This window comes from Ptychodera flava, assembly GCF_041260155.1.
Source record: "Ptychodera flava strain L36383 chromosome 23 unlocalized genomic scaffold, AS_Pfla_20210202 Scaffold_23__1_contigs__length_28996876_pilon, whole genome shotgun sequence".
Lineage (NCBI taxonomy): Eukaryota > Metazoa > Hemichordata > Enteropneusta > Ptychoderidae > Ptychodera > Ptychodera flava.
In genome coordinates this window covers 6,511,096-6,523,427 of record NW_027248277.1, presented here as the reverse complement: position 1 = coordinate 6,523,427, position 12,332 = coordinate 6,511,096, and the positions used below count along the sequence as shown (strand labels likewise).

General features: G+C 36.8%; 1 protein-coding gene across 2 annotated transcripts in view; it reads left to right on the top strand.

The window, feature by feature from the left end:
• LOC139124105 (acetylcholinesterase-like) overlaps positions 1-12,332 on the top strand; it is a 40,504-nt gene that overhangs the window by 26,532 nt on the left and 1,640 nt on the right. The window contains exons 1-7 of one of the 2 annotated variants that reach the window (XM_070690249.1): positions 2,498-2,941; positions 4,636-4,792; positions 5,242-5,319; positions 6,467-6,585; positions 8,225-8,401; positions 9,077-9,717; positions 11,643-11,830. In XM_070690249.1, the coding sequence (XP_070546350.1) occupies positions 4,654-4,792; positions 5,242-5,319; positions 6,467-6,585; positions 8,225-8,401; positions 9,077-9,717; positions 11,643-11,830 (1,342 nt within the window). In that variant the 5' untranslated portion in view covers positions 2,498-2,941; positions 4,636-4,653. Of the gene's footprint in view, positions 1-2,497; positions 2,942-4,635; positions 4,793-5,241; positions 5,320-6,466; positions 6,586-8,224; positions 8,402-9,076; positions 9,718-11,642; positions 11,831-12,332 lie in introns of those variants that run through there. The other variant, XM_070690248.1, reaches the window with a different exon arrangement.

Here is a 12,332-nt window from a genome sequence, read left to right as displayed (position 1 = left end):
CAAAAAGGGAACTACCAAAAAATACGATAAGATGACATAGAACACACAAACACTTAAAAGAAATAACAAAAATCGTACACATAACAAACAACTGAAACACAACATTAAATACAAAATAAACAATCACAGTAACGTAACAGAAAACATGGCCGTGGAAATAAATCAGCTATTTCCAAAGAAAAGCCGACAACAACATGAAATTCAACAACAACCTATCATCGCTCAAACTATGAAACTCCGAAAAATAGTACTAGGCAAAAGCCTTAAAATTCATTCGGACACCAACAAAACCAAACAGAATAAAACCACCTAAGGATTTCAACAAATAAAGTCGTATAATGTGACTACGCTACATCGTGAGACACAAACAATCGCAACAACACCAATTCAAAGAAAAGTCAAATTGGACTCCACGAACAACAAAAAAACAAAAACTTGAAAGCTATCTGAAGCTTCTAAACTCGCACTTCTAGAGATACCCTTTCAAACAAGGAAACAAAACATGTCGCGTGCCAAAAGAATCGCGATAAACCAGCTTGCAAACATTGGACAAATTTTGGGAAAATAACCCTTCGACAAGGGTCGGTTTTTCGTTATTGTCAACACAAACGATTACGTACTCGAATGCGAAAGGCAATTACGTAACACTCAGTATTATACACAACAAGCCAGAACAAACAGTAAACAAAGTAAATGAACTATTAATTAAAATGTACGAGAACAAGCACATCAACCAGGATACTTGTAAGTATCTTGATCCAATAAACATAAATCCGTACCCCGCAGTGGTACTCATTGCCTAAAAATTCACAAACCTCCGCAAAAATCTAAAAGACACACCAGTCAAAACAAAATTTACCGAAGTAAAGAAATATAGAACAAACAAACCGAACCACCAAACGGACTCACAACGTGACCAAAATTAATATACTTGCCTCGCTAATCGGAAAGCAAGACCACTAAAATGCATTAAAATAAATTTTCACAAACACAAACTAAGGAAAGAATCTACACTGCGACTGATGAGAAACCACACTCGGGTTTCGAAACGCAAGCGTCAAAGGGCGACTCTATCAACTTTTGTAACAACATAGGTCCGGCTGCGTCTCGCCATAAGCTTTCCCCACACAAACAAAACATTACCGTACACACTAATCCAAACTTCTCTACAAATATCCAAAGCGAAACAAACATTTCATTAACACAAACAATCGGATAAGAATGTAGGAACACATTTTCGAAACGAATCAAACACAAACTCGACACAAAAACATTTAGGATAGTTAGGTGGGGAGCCTGTTTCACATTTTTTACATCTCGCTATACTGTCTATGATTCTAAAAATAAAGTCATCTGCCACTTTTTCTGTATACGCGGTTTGGCAAAACTCATCTCTTCAATCGAAAGTTGGGCGATTTCATGGTTCTTTGGGGCACTTAAGTGTACGTCGAGCTTAAGGAATGTAGTTACATTCGCGATGTTTTTATTCGAAAATTATTTATTCCTTCAAGGGCAAATGCACCATAATTTATGCTGTTGGAAATACTGGCCGCTCATAAACAAGACAATAAACTCAATATATGTGCATTTTACTTATATTGTCAAAGTACCACCGACACCCACAAAAAACCAGATGGTTCAGTGCAGGTATTTGCAACTCTGCCATCCGACTGGTCAACAGGAAATCAACCATAGGTGTCTTTTGGCACGCGTATACGCCAGTCACCTAGGCGACGGTAATCTGCACCACTTATCACCATCGGGAAGGTACTCCTCCCCATATACCACTGGTGATTCCACCCTCAAGGCACTGCGTCATTCGACCAAGCATTGTTATTGTAATTTCCTGCATAAAATTAACAGCGAGGTCAACCGGTCAAACTCTCTCGGCATTTTCTCTCATGATCAATTGAATAGCAGCTTCCAAGATGCTGCACATTATTCCGAGTCGGATGCAGATATAGACCTAAGAGTTTGAAGAACGAAGCTCAACCGCTGTAATTTTTCAGACATCGGGAAGGGGGGGGCAAAGGTCAACATACTAGTCAAAAGTACTGGCGTAAAATGTCTACGTTTTCCACAAAATGAGTAGCCACGTTGTACTTTAAGGCATAAGCAAGGTATAAAAAGTCAATATTTTAGCGAAACGTGGCTGATCAAGCATTTACATCAGGCAAACGAAAGATAGCGGAAAACCACAGTATATGAATTGTTCCCTAACTTAACTAAAATAACGTTCACAATGCTTATAGAACTCTTTAAATTTACATCAAGGGATATTATAAAGCGTGCTGATACCAAATAACGAAGAATGAATTCACCAAGGTTAAAGGCATCTTGACATCTCTGGAGAGAAAGCTTTCGAATACAAAATGGGCAGACGCAATGATTTTGACATGTTGCGCGCAGGTCCAGGACAAAAGCTGTTTTCGCTGATTCCAATGGACATGTATGAATAAAAGTTTCGGGCATGCATAAACGGAAGCACACTGGACTTCAGGGGCATGCGTAACATATGTCTGACCTTACACACAAGCACAGAGCAGACAGGCGGTGTATTTTGGCGGCCACAACATGGCTTGCTACGAGGTGCACTGTCGGGTTGCTGTCTTCCTTGCTGTCCTGTCTTTCGTCTTCGCTGACGATCCAATGGTTGAAATCGCTTCGGGAAAACTGGTCGGCAAGTCTGAGATATTTTGGCACCCGGATGTGAACATCAATCGCACCATTCAAATCTATGAAGGGATACCCTACGCTGAACCACCAGTCGGTGACCTTAGATTTCGTCCACCTCAGACGAAAGCGGGCTGGGATGGGGTAATATCGGGCATCGAGCATAGGGTCGGCCTGTATTCAAGCTCTCGACTCTTTTGATGATATAACAGAGACACAGAGCGAGGACTGTCTCTTCCTGAACGTATACGTACCTGTGACACACCATGTGAGTATTTTTCAATTTTAAGGTAGAATGTTTCCTGGGAACAGATACTTGGACTCTCACACTTTAAGGTGAAGTACTACGAATTACGTCAAAATTAAGTTGTGGTGTCATTTTCTTGAAACTTTGCAAAAATATCCTTGGAAGTTGTGCAAGTGCAAAAATGAATAAAAAATGGGGGTCACCACGCTCGTTTCCATGGAAACGGACGTTAAAATGGCGTCGTTAGAAATAAATAAAAATGATATAATTCACTTAAACAAAGAAAGCAATTATAAACGCTTAGCAAATGAGTTAATTTTAATAAATACCAAGACTTAAGATCCATATCTATCGAATGTATAGTTTTCATGATGTTTGTGAACAAATTTTAATATAAGTATCGATTACAAAAGACGATATCGAAATAATATCACTACATAATTTTCGAACTTTCTTCCTGTCGCTTTGAATGGTGACATTTTGACCAAACTTAGCGAATAAACTCCTGACATAATACCGTTTAGTTTACATTTTTAATAAAAGGGTGTCACCACATTACTTTTTACAATATCTCTAGGTGAATGGGTATATTTGCGCCATATAAATGGGAGAGAAATGTTAATTTTTTCGCTCATATTTAATAAAAACCAGCTTCCTAGGGGGTCAAAATATGACGAGGTTCTAGGTCACATGTATTTCTAAGACACTGGGTCAAAAAATTAGGTAAAAGCGCAATTTCAACAATGACAGGTGATGTTAAATACATACGCTACAAAATAACCCATTTGCGGCAGGCTGGAGTTAAATCTGCGCAGAAACGTTCTAAAGCGTGTGCGCGTCCGAATTCGTCGCCCTTCACCTTAACAATTCTTTTCTGCTATACCACTGTGGGGGTTCATTTAAAAGTTTCTTGGTTGTAACCATCTTAGTTTTTCGAAATTAGAATATTTATTTTTTCCGTAGAAATGGCGGCCATTTGAATTTTAAATTTCGCTAAATATTGGGTTATTTGTTTTTCTAATACAAACATTTACATGGTGACCCCTGAATTTTATTCTTATTTTGAATGTTGAAAGATTCCTTAACAAAATTTGAGCAAAAGTTGGTAATGGTAACATGTTAAAATCTGTTCATATATATGGTATATAGGCATAATGTTGACGTTGGAGCAAAGTTAGCTGGCTGGCAGTTTTGCAAATACCATTATCATATTTGTGAGGTGGTAGTGTTAACAATAGCAGGATTAAAGAAACCCTAAATAGCGTACGTTAACCTCAGCATATACTCATACTTATGAACTTGCATGGGTCTTGTAAGTGTGTACGTTCCTGAATGTCTATTTTACATGTACGACAGTCTTTGATCATGCCACCATAGACAAAAGACGGACCGACTGTTGTTTACACGAATTGCATACAAAAAAGATATAGTAACTGAAAACTTATACTTTCGTATGGTAGATTGTATGACTTTTTTTGATGTGCAAGGCTGTATATTGTGTTGTATATATTTATTGTATATGTTGTATATGTTCAAATACACTTACCATTATAAAAATCACAAGCTAAGATCCAAAGAAGCTACTAAAATCGTAGCACACTAATTCCTAATGCCACATGTACAGAAACGTGAGAAAAATGTCATTAAGACTCTTTCCCTATGGCTCGTCTGGATGGCACTTCAAACTGAATTACCATCAGCTTTATAAATTTCAGACAGATCGGCTACCTGTAATGGTATGGATCCATGGCGGCGCATTCATTTTTGGCTCTGGTAGTTGTTATTACAATGGCACACCCTTAGCTGCAATTGGTGACGTCATCGTTGTAACCTTCAATTACCGTCTAGGTCCCCTAGGATTCCTATCCACAGGTAGGGTGAACGCCATGGAACTCGTGTTTCACTTGTTCTTACAGATTAATATGAAGGGGCTATATTCCGGCCAATTATCTGTGACTGACCTAATTATTCATATGAATTATCATTATCACAGTCTGTGAGAGCAGTAAACAATAGTATCTAGACATGCTGGCGATCACAAATCTTGCATCGCTATTGTATCTGGCAATAATAGCAATCAAGGATGTACGTTTTAATGCAAATGATATACATATATATATATATATATATATATATATATATATATATATATGTGTGTGTGTGTGTGTGTGTGTGTGTGTGTGTGTGTGTGTGTGTGTGTTTCTTAATCAACTTGTCCATTAATTGTTTTCTTGAATGTGCACTTATTGTTTTCACCGTTGAAAAATTCATGATTACTGTAAACAGTATTTACATTCATTATAATGATTTCCTCATTTCAGGCGATGAACACGCTCCAGGGAATTATGGTCTGCTTGACCAAATGGCAGCTGTACAGTGGGTTCATGACAATATAGAAGGTAGTAACCAAAATACGATGAATTGATTTTGTTCAAGCTTTCCCTGTCCGAAGTTCAGTGGGTTTCAATAGGTGCCACAACTCGATATGTACGACGGACTAATTGTGCATGTGCGATATAAACGATAAGTTCATATATCCCTACTTAATAACAGTACATCAGCATGGAGAAGCTCAGTCTTTACTAATAGCCGATCATATGGTTGCTATTTATCTACAATGTAGCTGTTTTGACTGTATAAGAAAATATGTTTTTTCATTATTCTCAGCTGAGAAAATCTCTTTAGCTGTACGACTCTCAGGTGAATTGTTAAAAAGTTACATTTGGATCACACGTAATCACACTGTTTATTTTTCAGTCCAGACAAAACACATAATTTGGTATAGTTGGAAAACAGTAGCAAACGACAAAATTACAACAATAAAGTTCAAACACGATATTTATGATCATATATAAAATCCTCAACAACCACACTTTTTAATAACTGTGCAAATATGACACATGATATGAATGTATACTGAACCAATAATAAACCTGCACAACAAATAGAGAAATGAAAAAAAGAAGAACAAAATTAAATAAAAAGGAAATAAACGCAGGGCCGAAAATTGAATAAAAACGAACCAAAAATACGTAAATGTTAAGTCGATACAAATGTAGAGTATAAAGCATTTAGTGCCTGCAAAACATTACTATCCTAAACCTTTATGTAAGCTTCTTGCAACTTGTTTTCGTGGACTACAGGTTACAGATAGTGATTCACATGCTGACGGTGCGGGGTTCGAGCCCCAGCAGCGGTGTGGTTATATAAAAATTGTCTAAATAATACATAGAACTTTATCATCCTCATATTAATCAACCCCTACTTCCACATAGGTATTAGCATGGAGTAGACATGTACAGAGTTAGGCAATTACAGCAAGAGGGAGTGTAGTGAAAACAGTGAAAATTTGGACCCTTGTTTTTAATTGTCTCCCCGTAAGTTTCAAAGCCCTATTCCTAAATCTTGCACTCAAATTAATCGCCCCTTTTAGAACATAACCTTTTACATCCTTTCAATAACTACACACATCTTTGCCGTCATCAGTTTGTGGCTATACTACGTGAACAATAGTACCTATAAGCCCCCATCTGTTTCTTTGCACAGCCTTTGGTGGAGATAAAGACCTGGTTACTCTGTTCGGTAACAGTGCTGGGTCATTGAGCTGTGAATACATGTTGCTGTCTCCCTTGATGCACGGACTTTTTCACAGAGTCATCATGCAGGTATGACAAGTAGATAAGACGGTACGTTAAATAATCAATCAAACGTAGTGTAAACCTCGAAAGTGAAAACCTTAACTATTCCTTGAACTTCGTCAATGAAACTTTTACCAATCCTCTTATCACATGAAAACTGAAAAGTAGGGTCACTATGCAAAGTTTTGTAGTAGAGAAGCAAATTACCTGATATTTACCAATATTTAAACTCCAAAATTGCAAAATCGCTCCTAAGGCAAGCCTTAAGAACAGTGGACCCACAGAAATAGTATGGTACATTTTGAAAAATATTAAAGCATAATGAAGGGATGTGCATTACTGGGTCACTTAGGTGAGCGGTGAATCCGCAAAAAAGGCCTATTTTCGGAGTTTAATGTACCCATCTTACATACTGCCACATCATCCGTCATTTAAAAGCTTATTATCTCTACTTTAAGAACATTGACGATATGGAGCTGCCAATTAGGGCCATACCCCTAATTTGCATAATTCACACGGGTACCAAATTTGCATTAAATGCAATATAAAATTATACAATTCACTGTTAACTACTTTAAACATACTTGTAAACTATCAAGTGATATATCAAATCAAAGGTATTTGCATGTAGAGTACAACTTTGATATCAAAAGACATTTTTAAATTTATTTCATTGAAATGTTTTCATATTTAGGCCTATTTTGAAAATAATATTTTCCTCTAAAAATTTAAACATATACAGCTACATCATACATCTACATCATTCATCATTTGAAAGCTTATTATTTCTACTACAAGAAAATTGACAATTTTGAGCTGTCAAGCAGGGCCATAGCCCCTAATTTGCATAATGTACAAGGGTAACCAATTTGCATAAATGCAATATAAAATTACAAATTCATTGTTCACTACTCTAAACATACTTTTAAAATATCGAGTGATATATCAAATGAAAGGTATTTGCATGTAGAATACGAAACGGATATACAATATAGAACGAGATATGTAATTTTGTTACACTGAAATGGTTTCATTTTATATTGAAAAAAAAATATTTTCCCTGGTGAATACAATATCAGAAATATTTCATCACATATAGCCACATCATACACCCGCATCATACGTCATTTTAAACGTTATTATCACTAATTCAAGAAAAGTGGCATAATTGAAGTGTCAAGTAAGGTCGCATCGTTACATTGCATAATAGCGTAAGTAATTTGCATAAATGCAATATAAATTAGAAAATTCATTAACTATTCTAAACAAACTTTTAAATTATCGAGTGATACAGGCAATGAAAAATATTTGCATGTAAAAAAAACAATATTTACATCCAAAGAGATATACAAAATGGTTTTACTGAAACATTTTCATATTTGTGGTGAAAAAAAATTATTTTCCCCTTTTGAATAACGGCATTTTAAATTTTAACAGTAGCAGTATCAATCCAACCACATGCATTATGATGTGCTAACTGTTATTCAATTGTCCTACTGCGAGCTCGTTTGAATTTATTGACTATGATTCCGGTGAAACGAGTATATAGTGGGAAATAACTGCTGCCGTTCATTACCGTAGTTTTCAATTTTCATTGATTCATAAGTATCTCATTTCAACCAGAATATTTATTTTTTGGTCTATTTTGTTTCTTATTCAAAATTAGAGTGCAAATGTGTTTATCAACGGGTATTTCAGTACAGATTCCCGTATGCAAAGGAAAACGGCTCATGGACTTGGTAAACTGGTAAGGTGTGAGCGAGAAACAACAGAAGAGTTGATTAAGTGTCTCCGTGCGCTGCCAGCTCAGGATTTTAAAGATTTGTCGGGTATCGAAACAAAGGTGAGAATCTAACTGAATGTCTGTGCTCAATCAACATTGTTTTTCAATATTGGAATGAACCACGAATTAAAACTCTCTCTCTCTCTCTCTCTCTCTCTCTCTCTCTCTCTCTCTCTCTCTCTCTCTCTCTCTCTCTCTCTCTCTCTCTCTCTCTCAGGCAAACCTGAATGTCTATCTACCTACCTACCTACCTACCTACCTATCTATCTATCTATCTATCTATCTATCTATCTACCTATCTATCTATCTATCTATCTATCTATCTATCTATCTATCTATCTATCTATCTATCTATCTATCTATCTATCTATCTAATATCTATCTATCTAATATCTATCTATCCATCTATCTCTCTCTCTTTTCTCTCTCTCTCTCTCTCTCTCTCTCTCTATATATATATTATCTCTCTCTCTATATATATATATATATATATCCGCATATCTATCTGTCGCTGCAGTTATGAATGTCTGTATGTCTATACATGTCCGTCAGCCCTTACGTCCACCCGCCCATCCATCATTCCATCAATAAATTTATCCACTCCTTCAATGCCATACTTCTTATTAAATCTCTTCACCTTTCTGTTATTGGATTGAACCAACATTCGAGTACATATTTGTTAAGCACTGCAAGTATTATCCAAAATGTCATGGGTATTAATTTTACTCTTCACAGGAAACGCTTGAAGGGATAATTGGTCAAGCACTTCCTTATATTCCATTTCCTCCAGTGGCTGATGGCTATTTTTTGACTGAGAATCCATCGCGTGTTGTTGAAAAGATGACTTTCATTAACTCGGGTTTAGATCTGATGTTGGGTAACTTGGCAGACGAAGGGATGTATTTCATTGCATTTGCAACGCCTGACATGTGGAACGAGCCTAAGTTAACAATAAACAAAACCGTGTATGAGACTTTGATGAAAATTCTCCTGGGCGATGCTCGTATGCAAACCAACCAGGCTGTGAAGGACGCAATCAAACTCATGTACATCAACTGGGATGACGCCAATCTTGAAGACCTTGACTACGTTGACGCCCTCAGCCAACAGGTCGGTGATGACTACTTCATATGCCCAGCAGACGCGTCTGCTCGCGCATACGCCAAGGCCGGTTTCAATGTGTACAAGTACCACATTACGCATGTGCCAAGCAAGACATTACGGCCTATTAAGTGGATGAAAGCTACGCACGAAGAGGACTTACCATTCGTTTTCGGTTGGCATTTCGTGGATGGGATGAACTGGACTCTACCCAAAGAAGAGGTTGATATGACACTGAAGGTGATGAAATATTGGACTAACTTTGCCAAAACTGGGTAGGTGTGAGTAAATCAATATTTTGTTAGGACACTGGGGTAAATGTTTTATGTATGTACGTATAGTATATTTACGTTCAATGAAGGACCATATTATAGAGCGTAAAACTGTATACGTAAGCGGAACGTGAATGGATACGTCATCGCTTTAAGCGCGCTCATATAATGTTCTGACAATGTCCTTTGGTTGTCGTTTCTTAGTGAAATGGCAACTCCTTATTTAAATCTCTTTCGAGGACGATCTTTACGTACGCTTCAATAATTGTCATTCCCTTCGTCAAAATTTGTATTCTCCCTGTATTTTTATTGCTGTCTGATCTTGAGATATGTTGACTGACAAATAGGATACAGAGTTACACTTACAAGGCTCCTGCAGACAAATGCAGACGTTAGTACATACGCATAGGCACTGCTGGCATACTATGCTGATAAAATTCAGACTTTTCAAATAAACTTTTCGATTGCTTTTAAGACCGTGACAACAACATTGATTTCTTCTTTTGTTCAAACGCAAATTAAAAAATTAAGTATTTCAAGTTCATAGAACTGTATGCCAGTTAACATACTGTAAAAGCAAAATGCTGTTGTGTTCGAGTCGGTTGTGTAAACGTCGTAAACTGAATCTGTGCAAATCATTATACATGTACGTTAAAGCCCTTTGAGAGCCAAAGTCATTTTTATTGCCTTTCAAAACTATAATCAAGTAATATTTTAGTTAAATATTTTGCCAAAATTTTGATAAACATTGCATTGAATGATATGTGATGTCCATTTGGTCCAAAATTATCACAAATTCGTGGAAATTGGTAAAATGTTGCGCAATATTCTCAAAAGTACCCTTACTAGTAACATCCCAATTTATGCGAAGGGGCTGACTCTATCCAAACTCAATAGAAATAAATGTTGACCCTCTTGTCATCCTCATGGTCAAATGGATTAGAGTGTATAATGATAGATTACACGGTAATAAATTAACTCTTAGGATTTGAAAAGCAGACAAAATTAGTTTTGAAATTCAGGGTTCGGCCAGTAAATACAACATGTAATTACATAAGCTTACCATTTGGCCAAATGGGTTGAATAAATGGGTTGATGTGCCCGAGAGCAGATAACTATTTGCCCGCCACCAGGAGAGCAATTGTGTCACCATGCGAGACATTTATTTACATGCAGGGCATTCTCGTTTTACGATTATCGAAAAGCACCAAAAAGAATTTAACAAAAGTTTAAATAGCAGTGCGCGCGCGGATTTTACATCGCGTTAAACGTCTTCCTTGACGTCAACGGGCTTAACTGGACCGGGTAACTATGGAAACCGTCCGTACATCGCTCACGCGGCCCGCCAACTTCCCGGACGTTCCTTTTCATATCAATGCACTGATTTGCACTCACATCGTCAAATGTAATACGACTTGTTGTACCATTACTTGTCATCTTTATTAGATAATTATGATATCACTGACTTAAGTAACATGTCTAGGTGAAAGTGACAGTGTACACTCTAAACGTGCGCCCTCATGCATCCTTACGTGAAGAGGATGCCCATTTGTGGTATAAACTAGAGACTAATTGATTCCTAATCATTTTTGCGTTTTTGGCATTGGTATATCAGAATTCAGTCAAAAGCTAATATATCGCCCGTTCTATTTGTCGTGTCATTTACGGTGATAAGTGAGACATTCTGTTTCGTCTGATGACGCGGCATTTATGACATCAATACGACACATGCTCAGGAAATACTGCGCAATAAATTTTAAATATCTAATCGTCTAAATTTAACTTTTAAAATAATTTATGTCGCCACATGTAGGAATAACTTCAATCCATATTATGAGAGGAGATCTCAGCTTGCTTAAACATCATTAAATTAGAATAACTTCACTCAAAAAGTTTTATAATGCAGATATCTCGTTCTGCATTCTCAGGGATCCAAACCTTCCAAGAGACGATGCAACGTTTTCTGAAGAGGAGGCACAACATGATTGGCCGCTATTCAAAGTTCCCGGATTAGAATACAAAGAAATTGCACTGACGATGTCAAACAAACGAGCATTAAAGGCCAAAGAGTGTGCTTTCTGGAATAACTTCATTCCTAACCTGATGAAAAATACTGGTAAATAATAACTAAATCGAACAATCGGTAGCTGTTACTTTTTTGTTTGATACGACAATTCATGCGAAAACTCTCCCTGTTGAGCTTGCCAACGTAGCGACAATTGTGTATGTCAACATGCTTTTCGGAATAGAACAATATATGATGATTAACATCAAAAATTAAACAGTGTGAAAAGCACTTCAAAAAGTGACAGCTACCGGTTCTTTAAATAATCAAAAGAATTCGCCAACCAGCATTAACTCATTATCAATATCACTGCATACAGCCAGCTTTCTTAAGCTTGGTAATAATGTCGCAGTCGCTAATTTGAATAACTGTTGAGTCCTCTGAATCATTGCGACTATTAAATTATTTAGAACTTTTTCGATTCATTTACATTTTACAGTCATTATTCTGTGACCTTGAAACTAAATAATGTTCCTGACACATCATGGCTAGGGGACATTTGTTTGACTTTAATTGCCTGGAAATTTGGTCTAACTCATATATCTTTGCATTT